General features: G+C 33.8%; 1 protein-coding gene across 1 annotated transcript in view; it reads right to left on the minus strand.

Moving 5' to 3' along the window:
• Positions 1-20,664, minus strand: part of SEMA3E (semaphorin 3E) — a 256,083-nt gene that overhangs the window by 26,629 nt on the left and 208,790 nt on the right. Inside the window, exons 6-11 of the mRNA XM_060019862.1 lie at positions 11,173-11,292; positions 9,752-9,894; positions 8,573-8,687; positions 8,069-8,138; positions 5,101-5,245; positions 2,748-2,970 (exon numbers count right to left, since the gene is read on the minus strand). Of these exons, the coding sequence (XP_059875845.1) occupies positions 2,748-2,970; positions 5,101-5,245; positions 8,069-8,138; positions 8,573-8,687; positions 9,752-9,894; positions 11,173-11,292 (816 nt within the window). The remainder of the gene's footprint in view (positions 1-2,747; positions 2,971-5,100; positions 5,246-8,068; positions 8,139-8,572; positions 8,688-9,751; positions 9,895-11,172; positions 11,293-20,664) is intronic.

Genomic DNA, 20,664 nt, shown 5'->3' on the forward strand with positions numbered 1-20,664 from the left:
GCTTTGTCACAATCTGGTTTTCAAACAATTAAAAACAATGGAGAGACCATAAATTCAAATAAGATTTGAAATCTAGATGTACAAAACATTTAATCATTGCTAGTGAAAACAATATGACTACTTACATATTCATATTCATTATTTCAAAAATTTGATTCAAAAATCCAGTTAAAGGTTCAGAAATCAAAATGTCTTTTGGAATTAATGAAATATAAGACAGATGGCAAATTATTCTAGCTTCTTCTGTGATGTATGATGAAAGAAAACTTTTTACCTAAAGCTACCTTCCCTGTAAGAAACTATACCTTTAATCTTATGGAACCTTCCAAGCAACACACTATGGAAATTTATATAGATAGATAGATAGATAGATAGATAGATAGATAGATAGGCATATAGATAGAACATGTTTATATCTATATATACTTTATTTTTTCCTTCCAGTTTTAATGAGATATAATTTACATACAGCACTGTATAAGTTTAAGGTATACAGCATAATTGTTTGACTTACATACATCATGAAATGATTATTACAATAAGTGAACATCCATAATCTCATATAGACACAAAATAAAAAGAATTATTTTCCTTGTGATGAGAACTCTTAGAATTTACTCTCTTAAAAAGTTTCATGTATAACATACAGCACTGTTAAATTATATTAATCATGGTGTACATTATATCCTTAGTATTTATTTATCTCATAACTGGAAGTATGTATCTTTGACAACCTTCATCCAATTCTCCCACCCGTCACCTCCAGTAACCACAAATTTGGTTATGTACACTTTTAATAAAAATTTCAAGCATACACTATTGAGAGAATAGTATAATGAGTCCTCCTGTACAAACCATTTAGCTTCCATAATTATCAATAATTTTATAAATTTATATTCACCTTTTACAACTCCACGTTATTTTTATTATTCCTGATATTCTGAGCTTGTTATTTCCAATGAAAAATTTAATGAGACGCTAATTTGCTTGTAAGAAAGATTTGGTGTAGTGGCTAGAAATAACTTAGAGGAGAAAAAGCACGTTGGAGGTTCTGATTCAAGAGTTTCTATGGTATTTAAGCAATTTGTTTAAAAATTATGAAATCTTGTGGTTGGGTTAATAAAATTTGATTACAATAAAACTAATAACAATTACCTGTATCATACATTAAAAGGAACAAAAATTATCATATCAAGCACACATTATAAATATCCCACAATTATATCAAGTAAAAAGCAAAGATGAAACTCAAATTATCAATTTGCAACCAGTGATTTTGCAATAAGGACGATACAGCATTAAAGCAAGTGTCTGGTAAATTTGGGGAAAAATAACTATTTTGTGGGGTTTTCCAATGCTGTACTCATCACACATTTATCAAATATGTTCTTTGTGCTGAAAAGCTGTGGTTCAATATAACAATATCTTTACGTTAAACATAGGTTACAAGAGAGTGTAAGTATATACCTGATATTTCTGGAATTCTCTCAAATAGCTTTGGTCAATCTAATAAACAAGTATTTCTGAAAACATTCTTCGACTTATATTATATGACTTCTCATTTAAAAATAACATACTTTTTTCTATGATGAATTTTATCAAATATTACTCTTGCTTATGGAATTCTTTTTTTTTTTTTTTAAACTCTGTTGGACATCACTATAAGTGAATTCATGGCCAGGTAACTAACTTTGTTAAAGAAATCTGATGCTTTGTTGATCTTGAACCCACAGTGTAGAGCACATTACTAACCTCCTAAAATAAATGAATAAAATACAGCCTGCACCAGAGATCAATTTCTGGAAATCCGATGAATATCTCCTTACTTAAATCTTTGCTTTTTCAGAAAGCATGACTGGAAAAACTCAAGCACCAATATTAATACTATATCCTAATTCCTGATTTGGGCATGTGCAATGTCTCTTTAGAAAATGTCAATGATTAAAGTTAAGTATGGTAGAATGTTTCCTCTTCTAAATAGGATCTGCTGTAGCAATTACTATGATGCATATGAAAAAAAAGAAATGATCATTTTAAAGATTCTTTAAATGACTATATAATTTTAAAGTACTTGACAGAATTTGATACATATTACCCTGGATGCTAAAAGATTGCAAGTTCTCTTCCACAAGCTAGATCTAATGCACAACATTAACTGAAATTACAAATTTATTTGAAATATTAACTTTTAGCATATTTATTACACTTTGTTTTATTAATGCAGGATATTATAGCTTTGGTCTAAAATTTTATCTCCATTATGTGTAACGCTTGGCTTGTTTGGGACACATGGTTGACTTCTGATGGGGCCTGATAAGCATCGTTGAGATTACAGATTTAGGTGAAATTACCTAAACCTCACCTAAAGATTGAAAAATCTTGAGACCTTGCTGAGCAGCCAAAGGTAGCAGTGGACCTGGGGGAGTAACAGGATATCCTTGTACGGCACCCTACTTCCTCTGTGAGCTCTTTTTGGAACCAACATTGTTTATTGTTTGTTAACATCAATTGCTCGTTACTTTATGTATTCATTTATTCAAATGTATTAAGTATTGACCATGTATCAGGAATTATGTGCAGTAACTACCCCAAATCTTCTCTTCCATTGCAGTAGACAGGTAGTATGTAAATGAGCCAATGGGTCAACCAGGGTTTTGTTGATAGGTGGTTTTTTTTTTAATGTAATAATGTTATTGATTTTAAGGTTCAATTTAAATGTCTCTCTGAGTACTCTCTAATCTCTTTACCTGTCCCAATGAACAAGACATCATATTGGCCATCCTCGGCTTCCACTCGATCCACTGCTATTTGTTTCAGGTTATACTTGCCATCTGTTTTCACCAGTATTGGTTTTTTATGGGCAGGTTTTATGGGCTGGTGCATAAGCGGATGGCTTCTTGCAAATCTGATGGCATCATCGGGGTAGTCTTTGGTGGTTCCGTACCTCCCTCCATTCACTTTGCTGGCACACTGAAATACAAACGGATGAGAGAATTTTTTTCCCCTGAAACCTAAGGAGCAAATTTATACTCAATTATGAAAGAAATTACAAAAACTGGGTATGTTCACTTAATCAACTGTGTATTTAGCAATATTTAGTAACCATATATTCTTCCTTACAGAAATAAAATCTGCATTAAAAATTGCATAGAGAGACCGAATTATTTCAAACATGCAGCAGTAGAAATAGACAGATAGTAGTGAAATACTGAAAAAGTAAAGTATATGTAATACTGGTATAGTCTGGAGGTAATACAAACGTATAACATTATAAATATTCTAATTATTTTTCCTGCTTCTAAAATTTATTTTTCGTATTTGTAAATTAAATTTTAATTTGCTATGAACAATATATTGTTTATAGCAAAACAAAGAGACTCTTTATTGTGCTAAATCTTCCCCCCAAATTCAGAATCACAACCGCACAGCAGCTTTCCCATTATCGACACTATGATTGGTGATGGTTCCAGTTGGCTCCCTGACTACAGAATTTTAGTGCTGTAACATTGAAACCTATTCAAATTCCATCGCTGTTGAATAAGGAAAAAACCCTCTCTGTTCTACTGTAATCTGTATGAATTTATATTATTTTTGTATGAATTAGACACAATAAATTGAGAAGACAAGAAATATTTGCCATAACATGTCTCAATTCTTAAATCACTGACTCTAAGAATAAATGTTCAACGGTACCTAAGTTACTTCTTGGAATACCTTTAACTGCGTTGATTCATGCTTGTTATTAAGCGCTCCCTCATTTCACATATTTTCCTCCAGAACCAGCAGCAATTGCAATGATGACCTTGATAAAAATTTTCCACTTCAGAGTATAAATACAGTAGTTTAGTAATCAGATTCTGCAAAGAGGGCATTTTTAATGGTTTGTTTTAAAAATTTGGGCCATATTTCTTAATTTGGCATGAATTTTTCACTTGAGTGTACTTTCATGATATATAATTGGAAACATTTTGGACCAGCCTGGAAGCAGTTCAGTAACCAGTCACTTCCTCCGAATCTCCTTTAATACCATGTGGTTTCAAGAAGCATTTCCAGCAAAGCCACAGGAGTGGGTTTTCTCCATTTAAATTGTAATTTCAATCAATAGAGTGAAATAAAATATACTTTATGTCCTACTGGAAGTAATAATTTTAAGCTAGTGAGAGAGAGTGATTGAAATGGTAAAGCCTTACACTTGTTAACGTAGGTAAGCTTTGTTTCCACTTTGAATTTTGCCTCTGCAAAAATGGTTTCTACTCGACTTGCAAGCACTTGTGGAATCAGCCTAGTGTTGGGTTTTCACCAGCTGCTCGTAATAGTGTAGACCGTGACTTGCATGACAAGTTCAGTATTTGTTCTCCAGGGACAGCAGATACAATGATGCTACACTTTCCCAACCTAGTTGTGTACGGGACATACGAGACAAAATCATCCTCATCATAATCATCATCGTGTGTGCAATTAAAAGCACAAGGTTTGAACGGCTAGTTAGGGAGAATCTTAGTAGTATCAGTTAAGAGGCGAATGGTGCAACTCCTTATTCTCTAGCAACACAGCTGTATTGTCACTTTTCTTCCACAAGGCCAGCAAGGATGGCAAATGGGGTGCTCCGAATTCTGAAGAGCCAGAGAAAAAGCTTCCTCTTGACACGTAAAAGTGAGAAGTAGGGAGAAAATGTGGCCTAGGGAACTGAGAGCCTGACTCAAATATTATAATAAAAATTTGGTAACATTCTCTTGCATGGAAATCACATGTGGCACTAATTCTTCTGAAGAGGCTGAGAGGAATATAATGCTCACTGGATATTTCTGTATTCACCAGTATCCTTAAAAATAAAATTTTAGTGAGAGCTACATAGATAGCTAAAATATCAACAATAATATATAGTCTATAATGCTAGATTATATTCTTTTCATTAAGTAACAAGCATACATGTTGATGTAAGAAGTAATATTTCTTTACCTTGCAAGTAATCAAGCATATTTTTAGGTACTGAATTTAACTATTTCATGCTAATTTAGTAAAGCATCTGAAACAATGAACAGAATATTACTAAAAGAATCTTTAAAAAATAAGAATACTTTGTTAAATGCCTAAACTTACAGAACCAGGTCTTGGATAAGGGACTTTTCCTTCATAGAGTGACCAGTGGTATTCAGGTCCTTCCTTATGTGCATATGGTCCATTAAAGGCTGCCCGGATACTGGACATGTGATAGACACATATAGCATGCCCTCTAAATATATTACTAAAAAAAAAAAAAAAAGATAAGTTACTATTCTGGAACAGACTAGGAGATCACCTAGTCAAGCCCCGCAGACAACACAGATAAGGATGAAGTCTTTTGGATAAAAGACTTGCCATCTCTTAAGCATAGGATATTCTAGAGATATTAACTATTGCAATATTTCAAGTATGGAAACTCCAAAATTTACCATTTTTTGCCTATTTATTATAATAAATTGAAAATGACATTGTTAGAATCACAAAAGCAGTTGTGTCACTTCATTTTTTCCAGTTAAATCTTATTTTTTTTATTGAACTATAGTTGATTTACAATGCTGTGTTAGTTTCAGGTGTACAGCACAGTGATTCAGTTTTTCATATACACACACATACAAACATATATATATATATATATATATATATATATATATACACACATATTCTTTTTCAAATTCTTTTGTGTTTTTATATTTTTTATTAAGATTTGGCCTTAATATTTTAAAGATTCATTCCCAAGTTGAGGAAGGCTTTATCTCCTTGTACGTTGTCCTCTCTTCCAAGTAGACAGTGTTTTCCTATTCACCATGCTGTTAATATTGCTATAAATTTTATTCAAATTTTATTACTTCTCTTAGTGTATATGATTTGAAGAACAATTTAAAGTCTAAAGAAAATTTGGGGCTTTGTTTCATTCTTTAGCTTGGGGTCACAGAAACATTTATAAGCCTGCTGTATATTCCTTCCTTCAGGTCACTGAAAACAGTGCTACAGTGGAAAGGTTTACTGGGCTGCACCAGATTAATTTTGAGAAAAAGACTTACATTCTAAAAAACTCAGATTCTTTACCTGCAGAACTACTAGCAACTGAAATTATTTTTTTGATAAAAATTTCTACTTGTCGCAGATAAAGACAGTAGTTGACTAACTACAGCAAGCTTTATTGGGGGCATAAGATTCTGCAAAAGGACATTTTAGAATGATTTGTTTTAAAGATCTGGCTGCATTTCTTAATTTGGCATAATCTGAATGAATTCTAACACTTCCCTAGCCTCCTTATTGTGAGAATTAAAATAATTAGTTTGGGAAAGTGCTTTGCAAAATTTTTTGTAAGTGTAACATTTCCTACATTCTGAGACACCTGTAGAACAGCAGTTATGTTACTGTCTGAGGACATCAATTCACACATCTTATAACACACCTTGAAGCAATTGGAAATGCCTGCAACAGTGAGAAAACCAGAGATAGTCTTCCAACTAACATGGCAATAAACCTTTGATCACCATGCTACGATATCAACCTTTACGTCAGGTAACAGCTGGCAAGCCTTTTTCTCACAATTATGTATAAATTGAACAGTCAAGATTGAAATTATGGAAGAAAATAATGTCTTGCCTTTGAAATCTCAGACAGATCCATTATGCTATCATTTATGAAAGCAGCTTATAAACTGATCATTATAACCCATAAAAAAATCTATACTGATTACCCTATAGCTTATATTTATCATATAAAGCCGTGGATTTATCATGCAGTGTATAAATTCTTCACTGGCATAAGGCAGAAGATGAAGTGTAAAAAGAAGTTAGGGATTTTCCATGGACTGTAATAGCTACCAATCTACATTAACATCTCCTTGCATCAAGGAATAACTGATAGCAAAACTGTTTCCATGTTTCTGTGATGAAGAAAAGATCTCCTTACAATAGCAGGATACTTACCGAAAGAGCTTTATTATTTTTTTTTTTCAAAGTGACCGTAATAAACTACCTGCTGAAAAAGTAAACAAAAACTATGTGGAGAGATCCTAAGCAAACAAGGTATACATGACTATAGAACAGTTTAAGGCCAATGCAATGCAAATGAGGAATTGAGTAATACCATTCTTTTCCTGTCAAGAGAACTGAAGTATATTCTTTATTTCTCATTCCAGTCATATCATCTCCACTCTGCCTTATTTGCAAAGACACTCAGGAAATTATATATATAAACTTTCAACCAAAACTGATTCTAATAACATTTTTTCATTCATGTATCAACACACGAAATATTTGATTCATTTTTCCAGCAGTCTTCAATGGATACAAAATACAAAAGCATAAAAGAGAAAAATACTAGATCATAAGCCCTAAACTTGAGCACCTTTTTAAAATTTAAAACTCAGAGGGTAAATCATAAATGTGTGTTCTCTAAGAATCTACAAAGGACCAAGACAACCAGAGTAAAGGAGTGAGCGAGTGCTCTGTGATCAAGGAATCAAGGGGTGTTTCATGAAGACGGCAATTGACAAGTATTGGAAAAACTGATATAAATCAGCGTTAGAAGGGAAAGTAGATAAATAAAATCACAGTCACGGGGAAAGCAGAGACTGGGATTCTGACAAGGTATTATCTTGTCAAAAGCAGAGTTTGTGGGAATTTAGAGGAAAAACTTTCAATCCTGAATGGGGAATATTTGATAGAGAGCCTTGAAAGCCTGACTTGGACAACAGTATATGATGATTGAAAGAATTATCCTAGACTCTAAAGCATGGAACTAGTACCTTAAAAACTGTATGAGAAAAAAAAAATCATTCTGTTGTAGATCAGAGAGGGAAGAACTTAGGACATTGAGCATAGGAGGATGCTGGTACTTCAAACAAAAACAAATAAGGATCTGGATTGAGATTGTGGCTTTAAACATCAAAGTACAACTGCAAACACAGGAGAACGAAGAGAAATTGGTGACTTATAAAGTACAGAAAGTGAGAATAACTCATTGGTCAGTAGTATTTTCAGTTGTATATACAGTGAAGGGGTTTGGCATCCTTTGTTTCATGATGTTGTGACTGGCCATATAAATTTCTCACCTGGTAGTGTTGAAGAGTCCAAATATCACTGGGTTCTTATGATCTCTGGTATGCAGCAAAAAAACATCCTCTGAAACATTAAAGACCATTATGTTACTTAATATGTTTAGCCCTCGTTGCATGTGAAGAAAATATATTGTCATAAAATAGTTTAGAACCCATGACAGATTTTAAGATATAAATTTCCATATACAGTCATATAACAATGACCAAATCACAACACAGTGAGATTGATGACTGTTCAAGATGACTGTGACCTGGGCCTCAAGGAGGAAACTAGAGGCGCCGACTCTAAACTAACAAGAGGGGTCTTTCTGTTCCCGCAACTCCCTTGTCCCCATACATGGACCTGGCCAAGATGAAAAGAATAGAAACTTGCTCCAAGTTAGATAGCAGTCAATTACTGCAGAAAGCAAATTTTCCACATGTGCTAGAAACACTGAGGGTTATACAAAGAAGCATATATATTGAAGAGGAAAATTTAGCTCTCCCAATAATATTTACCTAATTCATCAAAATACGTATCAATTCCATTCATTCCTGGTACTGAGCAAACCAGTCTAGCTTTGAGGAAAGTACTCCACTTGTTCACTAGGATTCTCTGTCCTCCTACATCGTTCTGTAAAAAACAGAAAGCAGGTAAATGGGTACCCAGAGAATTTTTATCAACAACAGATTTTGTACCATTAAACCTGCAGATGGCAAGAGTTACGGTTCTTTTATTTGATGTGAAAATTTGAGCATAATCTTCAAATAATATTAAAGATGCAATGCCCCATAAACTTTTTCTTTAGGTTTGCACATTCTGCCTTGTCAGTGTACTTTCACCCTGGCCCATTAAATACAGTTTCCAGGTATTAAACAACGTTAGTAGAGAGTAGAGTACACTTTCCTAAATAAAGTAGTAAGCTTTATGATACAGTAACGTTTATCATTATTTTATTGATAAATAATCAGCTTATCTCAGAAGTACAGAAGCATCCACTTCTTTTTCTTATTTTAGGGAAAAAGCCTTGAAATACTCACACACAAGCACACATACACATAACAGGCATACATACTTGCACACATACATAAAATACGTATGTGTGTATATGTGAATATATATACACACACATATATACTGAACATACGTATAAACATCTTCTTAAATTTATTCAAGTATCTTCTTAAATATCAAAATAACTTCACATTTATAACACTATTAGCATTCTCTCAATATACATGGCTACCGAAGTTGGTTCTGAATGTTCACAAAACAACCTATCTGATTATGCCCAACAAAACTATATGTTTTCCCTACAGAATCAACCATCTGAATTGTTGAAACATGCTCATGTAAATTATTTAGAATGTGGATTAAAGAAACTGGCAAGAATTTGGTGAAATTAACTTTTTAAAATGGAGCTCAAACTTCTGTGTAGGAAGAAGTCTAGCCTAATTATAGGCCATTTCTTAGTAGGGCTTTGAAAATGGAGAAAATCACACAAAATGCAAAGCTCTTTTCAGATTAAACTTTCAGTAGATATGAAGTCTGAAGACTAGATAGTAAATACCAATTTTAGGGAGCCTAAGAGAATAGAAGAAAATATTTTACAGTAGAAACCTACTATAAAATGAACAAAGGCCTGACCATAAATTGCGAGTTAGGCAAGCTTAGTGAGAGAAGAAGGCGGTCCTCACCACGCAGAGCCGCCCCACTCTGGTGTAAATTGCCTGGGCATTGTTTTCTGCCTCCAGGGCCTTCTCCGTAAAAAAGAAATACACTTTGTTGTCATCTCGGTCTTCATTGTCAGGGATCATGTACGAACCTACAAATTTTGGTTCTAGAGAAGTAAAAAACAGATGAAAATGTAGTAACTATTACAACAAAGTAAGCTAATATAGTTCCCTTGAAATTTTGTACTAAACATTAAAATCATGTAGCTATCTCCATATTCTGTGCAAATCAACAAATTTTTTTTTTTTTTTTTTTTGCGGTACGCGGGCCTCTCACTGTTGTGGCCTCTCCCTTTGCGGAGCACAGGCTCCGGATGCGCAGGCTCAGTGGCCATGGCTCACGGGCCCAGCCGCTCCGCAGCATGTGGGATCTTCCCGGACCAGGGCACGAATCCGTGTCCCCTGCATTGGCAGGCGGACTCTCAACCATTGCGCCACCAGGGAAGCCCCAAATCAACAATTTTTAAGAAATGTTAGGGTACTTAAAATTTAACTGAGTTGGAGGGAAATAAATCAATTTCAAATAGCATACATTATAGACCTGAAATGAATTCAAAGAAGAACAGATTAAGAGCAACATGATTATAATCTCCATGAATTTCCTCCCATGTATATATGGGAGGGACATATTAAAGTCAATATATGTAAAATATTTTAGTAAAGAAGTCTATCATTATTTTTTTAATTCATAAATTATCTATCAGTCCAGCTCATGGAAGACCAGTTTAAGTTTTTGTATTTGTAATCAAAGGGATCTGAGGGAATGACCTTTGACTGATATGGAATGTCAAATATTTTAATGATAAAATGCTGCCAATAATGATTATGCACTCTAAAGCTTAATAAAAAGGCTGAAAATGATGAAACCACTCACTATAAAATGATTTTAGCCCCTAGATAGACCAATGTGCCAAAATATAAACATGAATCCTTACAAAGGCTTCTACGTAAATGAAGGCCTAGGGACTCTCTTAGAATTTCATTTGTCTCTCAAGTACAATGTGATCCTATCAAAACAAGCAAAGCAAAGCAATCAATTCATGCAAAATTACACCAACTGACAAGAGAAAACAAAGCAACTTATTGGATGAAAGGGGTTTTCACTTTTCATATATTTGTCTTGTTCATTTAAGTCCTGATTTCTAACTATTGCTATGAGGGTAATCTGGTTGTATACTAAAGCGGATCCCCTCTGCTATAAAATGATATACATATATCATATATAATATTTTAATTTGGGAATACTACTAAGGAAAAAACCCCTGAAATTTGTGGAAACTATAAATTACATTTGTATTGTTATCATTATCAAAAGGGCAAGTTTCCCATGGGCTCTAGACTTGCTTTCAGTTCTGATTTACATATGCTTTTCTCCTCAATCCTACCTTTCAACAGGCGCTCGTCATCGTGTTCAGTGCGGATATGAGCCAGTCGCCCCAGGCTCCTGAAAATGGCAGCGTCTCTGCCCCAGTAGTCACTGTAGAGTCCAGCAAACAATTCACTACCTGCATGAAAACATCAGATAAGTCAGTATTCGTTTCTGGGTCTGATGACAATGTATAAAACCACAATTACAATAAACATATTCAGGTTTCCCATGTATACGGCCTAACGAAACAGATACTACTGCTAAGAGCATATATGGTACAGTCAGACGGCCAGGGTTTGAATTGTGACTCTGCCACTTACTAGATGTGTGAACTTGGGCAAATTGCTTAATTTCTCTGCGCCTCAGTTTCCACATTTCCAAATAGGGGAATAGCACTCAGAAGTGTTGTTAAGAGTAAAGCATTTAGAAGAGTAGCTGGTATATACTAAGGCCTACATTAGTATTTGATAAATAACCTGGCTTCATGGTATTTTAATAAACTTATTTTAACCTTCATATCATCAGGGTATTAGTATTGGTATTGGTATTAGTATTAGGACTGGTATTATATGTGAGTCAGCTAACTCAAATTCTTCTTGTAGTAAGAAACTGCTTCCATCAACATGATTTTAAGGCAGGAACCACAAAGTCCGACAAAGCTGTATATAATCCAATTAGTTGTCATCTAATTTGTAAGTGTGTGGCTTATTTAGATAGAAATGACAGAAAGAGCTCATAATTTAATCAGGCAGTCAACAGAACGAATGAAGTAAGCTGCAACATGTGGCGAAGGCCACAGACTTAAATCAGACCAAGGAATACACAAACGTACGCAGGATCTCAAGCCATGGCAACATATCTTTGGGGTCAGCCAGAAAGACAGACGTTAAAATTGCTCACGAGAAGAGAAAAAACAATTAACAAAAAGAAAAATAACATAATGATATAACTAGACCTCCAGAAAGACCAAAACCTCTCAAGCACAGGAACTTGGGGTTCTCTTTTGTCGAACTGACAACAAAAGGTAACTGGTGTGCTCCTCAGTGAGTCCAGAAGGATTGCCCTGGGCATATGAGGCTCCAATCCTGTCCTGGGCTAAAATCTCTGGCCAAGAAGCAGATGATAGCAACAGATTGCTGGATATAGCAACCTCAATTTAGGGTGACAAAATTATTTTCTTAATGAGTGTCATGTAACTGTGGTCAGCTTTTAAAATATAGACATGATGAGTATACTAAAAGTATACTCAAAGTATTAATGCCTTTCTGTTAAATCTGGAATGTGTACATAGGTGTCCAAGTGGTATTTAAAGTCCTTTTTTAAAGAGAATTCAAATTAATTGGATTTCCAATTTAATAAATTTAACTGTATACTCAATTTTAGAATTAGAATTATTAAAGTTACAGGTATAAAAATTTGACCAAGTATCTAAACAGAATTAAACAAAACTTGAGTGTCATATTTATAAATGTTATTGATTAGATTTAAAAATTGTTTCAATATTTAGGAAGGGTTTTCTCTAAGGTAAGGTCTTTAAAACTTTCAAAAGCTTGAACAGATTAAATATATTTGTAAAGTTTAAAATTTGAGAAAGTAATCAACTGAGTTGTAAACAGGATCACTGTAAGAAGTTTATTTCCACCTTGAGATAACTAACAATTTTTCAAAAGTAAAGATGATTGCTTTTGTTAGATTTAGATTTAGAAAAAGAAAAGTGAGCTATAAATTGAATTTAAAAACAAGAAAACTAAGTTTTGATAAATGTTACTATAATAAACTATTCTTCATTTACAAAAAGACAAGTAACCATAAATGGTTTTTTTGGTTCACAGAACCCACTATGGATACTTAAAAACTATACAAGATACAAATAAATAAAATTCAGGTCCTTCGCAAAGGAATTCACTTTTAAACTATATATATTATAATAAGTGAGAAAGAGAGAGAGAGACAGGAGAGACAGAGGCAAATGTGGTGGAATATTAACAGCTGGTGGGCCAAGGTAAATGCTATAAATTTTTTATTCCTCTTTCAATTTTTCTTTGTATTTGAAAATTTTCAAGACAACAAATTAAAAAAGAAGCTGTATTTGTTTAGTTCATCCTGTATATTCAATACATGCTGAATGAGAAATATGATAAGGAAAATAACAAAAACTAAAAAATAAAGATGCTTTATATCCAGACTTAAGAAAATAAAATTTGGTAGAGAAGAGTTATATCAGAGCTCTTATTTAAGCATATTCTTTGAAACTAGAAGGGGGGAAGAACGACATAATTTGTATCAAATTCAATCAGCGCTGTCTTCACCAGAAGTTTTATATCCATGTGGAAAAAGAGTATTTTGGGATAAAATGTATTCAGTGGTTAGGGATATGAACCATATGTGGGGTTCAATCTGTACTACTTGAACATAGATAAAAGAGAGTCATGCTGAATTCATTAAAAGGCCTTGGAGATCATCAACTCTATGGCAGAAATGAACGAGTTCACGCACAAAGGAGTTACTTGACTATTGAACCACCAGAGCAAGGGTTGTTCTGAAATTTTAAAAAGTTATTGTACTTGGTTATAGTTTCCATAAAAATATAAAGGCCATCTTACATGGATGGACCTGGAGATTTTCATGCTAAGTGAAGTAAGTCAGGCACAGAAAGAAATATCATGTGTTATCACTTACATGTGGAATCTAAAAAAAAAATGATACAAATGAACTTATTTACAAAACAGAAATAGACCCACAGACATAGGAAACAAACTTATGGTTACCAAAAGAGAAAGGGAGGGGTGGAATAAATTGGGAATCTGGGATTAATAGATACATACTTCTATACATAAAATGGATAAACAACAAGGATCTACTGTATAGCACAGGGAACTATTATCAATATCTTGTAATAACCTATAATGGAAAAGAATCTGAAAAAGAATATACTGATGTAAATCAACTATACTTCAATAAAATACAGTAATAAAATAAAAAGCCCATTTTGTAAAACTGTCCTAAACAGAATTTATTTTTCTAATATGGACTGGACTGAATGTTTAATTCATAATGGGTACAAAAAAAAGATTTCTTTAAAATTTCTTAAAATATTCACAGAACTTTTATATCTGAAAATATTACTTTGGAAAAATAATCTTTATTTTAGTTCACATCAATTTTCTTGCACTTATCCCAATCTGAACACTGTTTCCAAGTTCCACTTGTAATCAACTCTACAAATTTAACAAAAAAGTTCCCCTTGCAGCCACTAGATGGAGCCATATGATACCAAATAATATACATCCAGGGCAGGTTATCTGCAAAAAGGAAAAGATGATATAGTACCAATTTTACCCAATTTCCCTTTTTGTATCCAGATAAAAGAAAATGGTTTGTAAACAATTCAAATAATACAATATGAACTGTATGACTTAAACTTCAAAGAAGCTACTAGACAGGTGCTAAAAACTATATGCTATGTAAACTGAACCAAACGTGTTCCTGTTGGAAACATTAGCTTTTCCTCAGAAGGGAAAGACTGTCCTTTCATATTTTATTATCAGTGTGAAGAACAAAATAAATTTATAGTAATAGATAATAATGATGTTTGGTAAAATACTTTCCTAAGAAAAAATAAACACTTTAATGAAAAATAATGAGAATAAAGCTTTAGGCACAAAGTTAACTAATACTAATTAAATGAACAAAAATAATCAACATTATTATAATTGATATTATTTACGGCAAATACATAGTTTCTAGTTGAAAACTTTAAAATTATAACTGGTATAGAGACAACTTGTGAATCAATATTTTGGTATTGTACAGAGCAAAAAATAATATCTGCATAATTCATATTTTCACGGATTAAAAAATATTTCATACAAATAGTACAATATGTTTTAGATTTTCAATAATAACAGAACTACTCAAATTTTTAGTTTTCTATGTCTATACAGACATGATATTGAATAAATGTATTAGCTTCGTCACAAAGTTTACTGGTATCTATTTTGATATTCTGAATATAAATAACCAATTTGACTTGTATGCCATATGTTTCATTGTTATAGGCTTCTGATGGTAACTGATGTTATGTTAATGTTAGTTGGTTATCATTAAAAAATAAAACACATCTGCAGGGTATTTTGACAGGTGAATGCAACTTATCATTGTCATGTTCAACAATAGTCTCTGTGTACAGATACCAGAAGAGTGGAAACAATCCTGCACTGGAAATCTGGCAAACTAAGCCCCCAGCCCCAAACCTACTGCTTGTGGCAAAACTGTTCGGAATCTCACTGCCTCGGTTATTTGGACAATCAGAGAGGTGTACAAGTGATTTCCTGAGGTTGCCAAGCTTTTCTGTTCTCTCTGCTGCCCTTTTTCTGGTTTGTATGTTCTTTGCCTGGAATTCTGCACCTCCCCGCCTTCCCACTTCACCTCCCATTTACCTGGCCACGGCCCACTTTCTCCATGAAGCTTTCCCTGACCGAACCTGTGTTAGTTTAGTAGCTCCTAGTACCACCATAGCCCCCATGCCCATCATATTTCTCATCCTACTATAGTTTGTCTCCTGTGTTTGACATTATTCCTCACTAGAATGCAGACTTCTTGATGTGTCTTATTATATTCTTTTGTCACCAATATCCTGTAGAGCATCTGGAATACAGAAAATGCTCAATAAGCATTTGTTGAATCAAAGAATGGCATAATGAGTTAATTAACAAGTGAATAAATCTGAAACTTCTAGTGTTCAAATTTAAAAAAAAACTATGAAATGCAATAAAAACAAAAACCTCAGGATAAGATTCTGATTTTTCAAAAATGCTTCAGGGAGAAAATATCAAAAGAAAGAAAAAACTGTTGGCATTTATATGAATAGCAGAGTTCTTTGAGTTTTTGTTCCTCAAAAAGACTGTATTTAATAATTTAAATCCAGGAACACAGGGACTCTACCTTCTTCTAGTATTTGTCCCCAATAGTTTCAGCCGCAAAAGACTGTGTCTACTCTCAACTAGTTTGTAGGAAAGAAAATAAAACAATCATTTGACCTTGGCGATACAAAAACAAACCCATTGTGAATAATTCTAAGTTAAAATGCATGAGTAAAGTACTTTTCTACACAACTCCTTTTTTTACAATACAAACTCCAGTTGAAGTTTTAGTGAAACATACTTCATTGCCTTAATATTTTATCAACCTTATCAAGAGCTTAGTTCACAGATGGTATTATTAATCGATTAGAGTTTTTACTCACCATGTTGTAAATACAGATTTTAAGTGTTTAGTGAGAAAAATTCACAGTTTTTCATGCCCTTCTTATTTTCTTAAGTCTTGCTCAAGCATTTCTCCTATTTATGTTGTAAATGTCTACAAATTTGAATGTGAAACATGTTCGTTTCATGGAAAAGACATGGCTAAAGACGGATTTAACTACCTCATTTTATAACTGAACTGTATCATTTTGTTAGAAAATCATTCTACTTTTGCACTATTTCACAGAGTGATTATTACATGCATAATTGCAAAGAGAAACAAAATGCACTTGGGAGGATGAGGATGGATAAGAATGGTCCACAGGTTCCAACCTCCCAGTTTACACTCATGGTCTGTGTAGGATGCTGAAAGAAATCAGGAAAAGCAGGTCCTTTTATTAGTTATGTAGTTGTCTGGACTTTCTGTTTGTTTCTGCTTCGGCAAATAGCTAGCATTAGCTATCAATGTCAGGAAGGTGGTTTCTGACGTATGAAGGAAAAAAGAAAACTGCGTTCTGAATCTGTTCATCTGCACTTGCTAGCATCCATGACAGTGCTGAGTTTCCCTGGTGGCAAAACTGTGACATTGCTACCAGCATGGTCAAATCAGATTTCTAAGGGGGAGAATGTCCATGGGGAATTGAAGACGACATTTTTTTTCTTCTTTTTTTGAGAAAACCATAAGCAAGTATTCAAATAGCTCATTAGCAACTAGCAGTTAATGGCCAGAAGCAACAGTGAGCATGTGGATACTTGGCATTCTGCCAGATGACAAAGCACAGCAGTCTTAACCTGGATAAGAAATTACAGATATTCTTTAGGCACAGGAACATGCTAAAGGCATAAGTTTCTACACAGTTGGGACGAATTCAAGAAACGAGCCAGCACATTCACTTCTGTTTATAGAGGTTGTCATTGTAAAGACATACACTTTACCTTCATTTCGATGATTTCATTTATTTTTCTAACATTTATGAAGTCCTATTTTGTGCCAGAACTATTCATTTGTAATTCTGCCTTGAATACACAGTTAATAAAATAGAAACATTTATTTGTAAAAAAAGGTTTAATGGTATTAAGAGCTTGAGATAATCACTTAAATTTTCCCTGCATGAATTCCGACTCCCTTTCATTCAAGTGACATTGACCTTTAATTCACAGAATTTGTAATGAGGGGATATATTCACAAAGGTCTCATTATGATGAATAAAAGTGCAGGAAGAAAATTTCAGCAGCTGTTAACTTTTGTAGTTTTGTTTGCTGTAAAATGTAACATAAGACATGAAAAGGGCAGAAAGAAAATTTTGGTGACCATGAAATACCTCATTCATGGTTATTTGTTGATATAAAATTCAGTAAGTCTTTAACTTGAAAGTATCCTAAAAATTCTAACAACAAAGCTAGCACTTTCAAAAGCAAAGTGTGAAAAGGTAGGTACCTGACAAATCAGAGTGGTTTTCCCCCCAAACACTAGTAACATGTACATTAGCATACCTTAGGTACTTTAGGTATGGTATGTATTAAATTACACCTAGAACTGGTAATAAAAATCTGGGTCAGAATGAAACGTTTTAAAACAGTAGCAATAGAATTGAGCTGACAACCTATTAAAGAAATCCCGAAGTTACTGAAGGTGCTATCAACTTAATAAAAAGAATACTGCAATATTATATCAAATGTAAACTGATGCAAAAAAGTCAGTTAATACTTTTCCTTCCTGACCAAAATGACATATGACATAAAGAAAATATCTCCTGAATTTTTTTTTTTTTTTTTTGCAGTACGCGGGCCTCTCAGTGTTGTGGCCTCTCCCATTGCAGAGCGCAGGCTCCGGACACGCAGGCTCAGCGGCCATGGCTCAGGGGCCCAGCCGCTCCGCAGCATGTGGGATGTACCTGGACTGGGGCACGAACCTGTGTCCCCTGCATCGGCAGGCGGACTCTCAACCACTGCGCCACCAGGGAAGCCCCTTCCTGAATTTTTATTTGGCCGGCCACCACCAAACCTAATAATTTTTAGTGGCAAGATAAGTCCTAAGCATCTTTCGCTGACTTGAAAGGTACAGACAAGCAATGCAGCAATTCATTTTACTAAGTAATTCATTGTTTCAAAAAACTGTTTTTAAAACCCGATTATACTGTCTTGCCTTCTTCAACCACTTATTTAAGACCACTTTCAATGTAATATTAGTAATCACCATAGAGGGAAACATATAGAAATATTATACCTGTGATATGAATTTATATACCACCAAGGTAAATTCTGTTAATACAAAGTGACATTTAAAGAGCAAACCTAATTAATGTATGATTTCATTTTGATTGGCTTCTAAACATATAGAACATAGCTCAGTAAAGAGCTATTACTCCTTAAATCTTGTTTCACTCCTTAAATCTTGTTTCACACAGAATCATTGCCAGTTACTAACATTTCCATTCTAAATTAGACTATAAATTTTATAAAAGTGTTCATTAACCTTTCACCTAACAAATAATATTTATTCCTTACTTAGTTTTTCAGTAAGCTTTTACTCCATGTGATCTTAAGTCAACAGAATTTAGGTTAAATAAAATGAAACTTGTATCTAAAGTTAAGATAGTATAAGAAATTCTCAGATTCGTGAGCATGTTTTTTTCTTTGGGGGCCTTGTTAGTTTTATGACTATTGTTACAAATTTGAGGGTTTTTTTTTTTAATGATGAAAGTGAATCTTAACATGAACAGGTATTAAAAGTTAAGTGTGACCTATAATTAACAAAGAAACAAAGAAGCAGAAATGGTCTAAAGATGGTCACCTTTTTGCTGGAGTCCTGTCCTAACCCATCGGCAGAGAACATGTGCGGTCATAAAATTCCACATTAATGCGTTCTTTTCCTGTCAGAGTAAGCTGCACCAGGCCTACCAAATTCCAACTCAGGTAGCTCCATTTTTTCCAGTCCAAATTCCTGCTGCTTTTTCAATTGGGTGAATTATTTCTACTTCCTGTCTTTTAAAGAGTTGCTGGCTCACAGAGGTTATCAGATTTCCATCCCAGTGGCTGCTGCATAGCCACAGTAAGTGAATGATCTCTCAAAGGTACTTTGGGATGAAAGCTAGCGGATAAATGAGAAGAATTATATTTTTATTTCTTCTCTTTGCAGGGATTATTCTATAACTTTTGTGTTTAGCTTGGAGGGCTCTTATGATTTGATTTCTTTTCTGAATAAGGGAAACAGTCACCCAGATGGCAAGCACTTCACATTTTAGCATCGTGTAATTCGATTTGGAAGTTCAATGAAATTCACTTGGAAATGTCCCTCCAGTAATATTTCCCCTCTTAAAAAAAATTCAGTTTCAAATTCCTGGTTTCATGCAAAAACAAGCTCCAAGGAGGCTGAGTGGTGAGTGGCTAAAAAAAATTACTTTTAACCATTAAAAGAAATGTTCAAAATAAATGGTGTTCTCTTCCAATCTTCTTAGGATTTTACTAGAGAAGTAGCGTTTACTGTGTAATTTTTGACTTTCAGTACCTTTTATAATATTCTTGTGAACACTATCCCCAAATTTATTTATGGTTTGTTTGTTTAGGAAGCTCAGGGAGTATTTCATTCAGTCGATATTTATAGGAGGCCTTTTCTGTGCAATATATTGTATGGTAAAAGAAAGATGATAAGACAGTCTCTTTCTTCCAGACGTATTCAAATCTTAAACCTATGAAGTTACAAAAATCACTAAAAACATTAGAAAAAAATTGTATGAGTCTATCAAATGCATGTATTTTAACTCATATGCTGCCAATCTACCACGAATTTCTAACATTTATGAATCTGGCATTCTCCAAAAGTGGCATTCTTAAGGTTCTGATTCCTACTAAGTCCAAACTGACTTAAGCAACTCAATTCCCATATTTAAAATCTCCCCTCCGCATATTGTGTTTACACACACACATATATGAGTGAGTAGCAGAACTCAGGATATCATAGTATTTTCTTAAAAATCTTATATTCTTTAAAAATATCTCTTTATTCAAGCTCCTAAAGAACTAATCACTACGTGAAATTCTCATCTTAAAGCACTTTCAAATTATGAAGCTGTACTAAATCAAACCTTCCCTACTGTTTAGAGCTAACGTAAGACTTTTGTTCTACAAATAAATACCCGTATATATAAAAGCTCTACTTATTTGGACCTGAGTACCATTACTGCGACAGGGGACTGTGGGAACTCGGATGCAAGGCCCATCAGAATCAACTGTCTGGAATAAGTTCACGGAACGTGTTGTCTCTA

This window comes from Delphinus delphis, chromosome 9, assembly GCF_949987515.2.
Source record: "Delphinus delphis chromosome 9, mDelDel1.2, whole genome shotgun sequence".
Classification (NCBI taxonomy): Eukaryota; Metazoa; Chordata; class Mammalia; order Artiodactyla; family Delphinidae; genus Delphinus; species Delphinus delphis.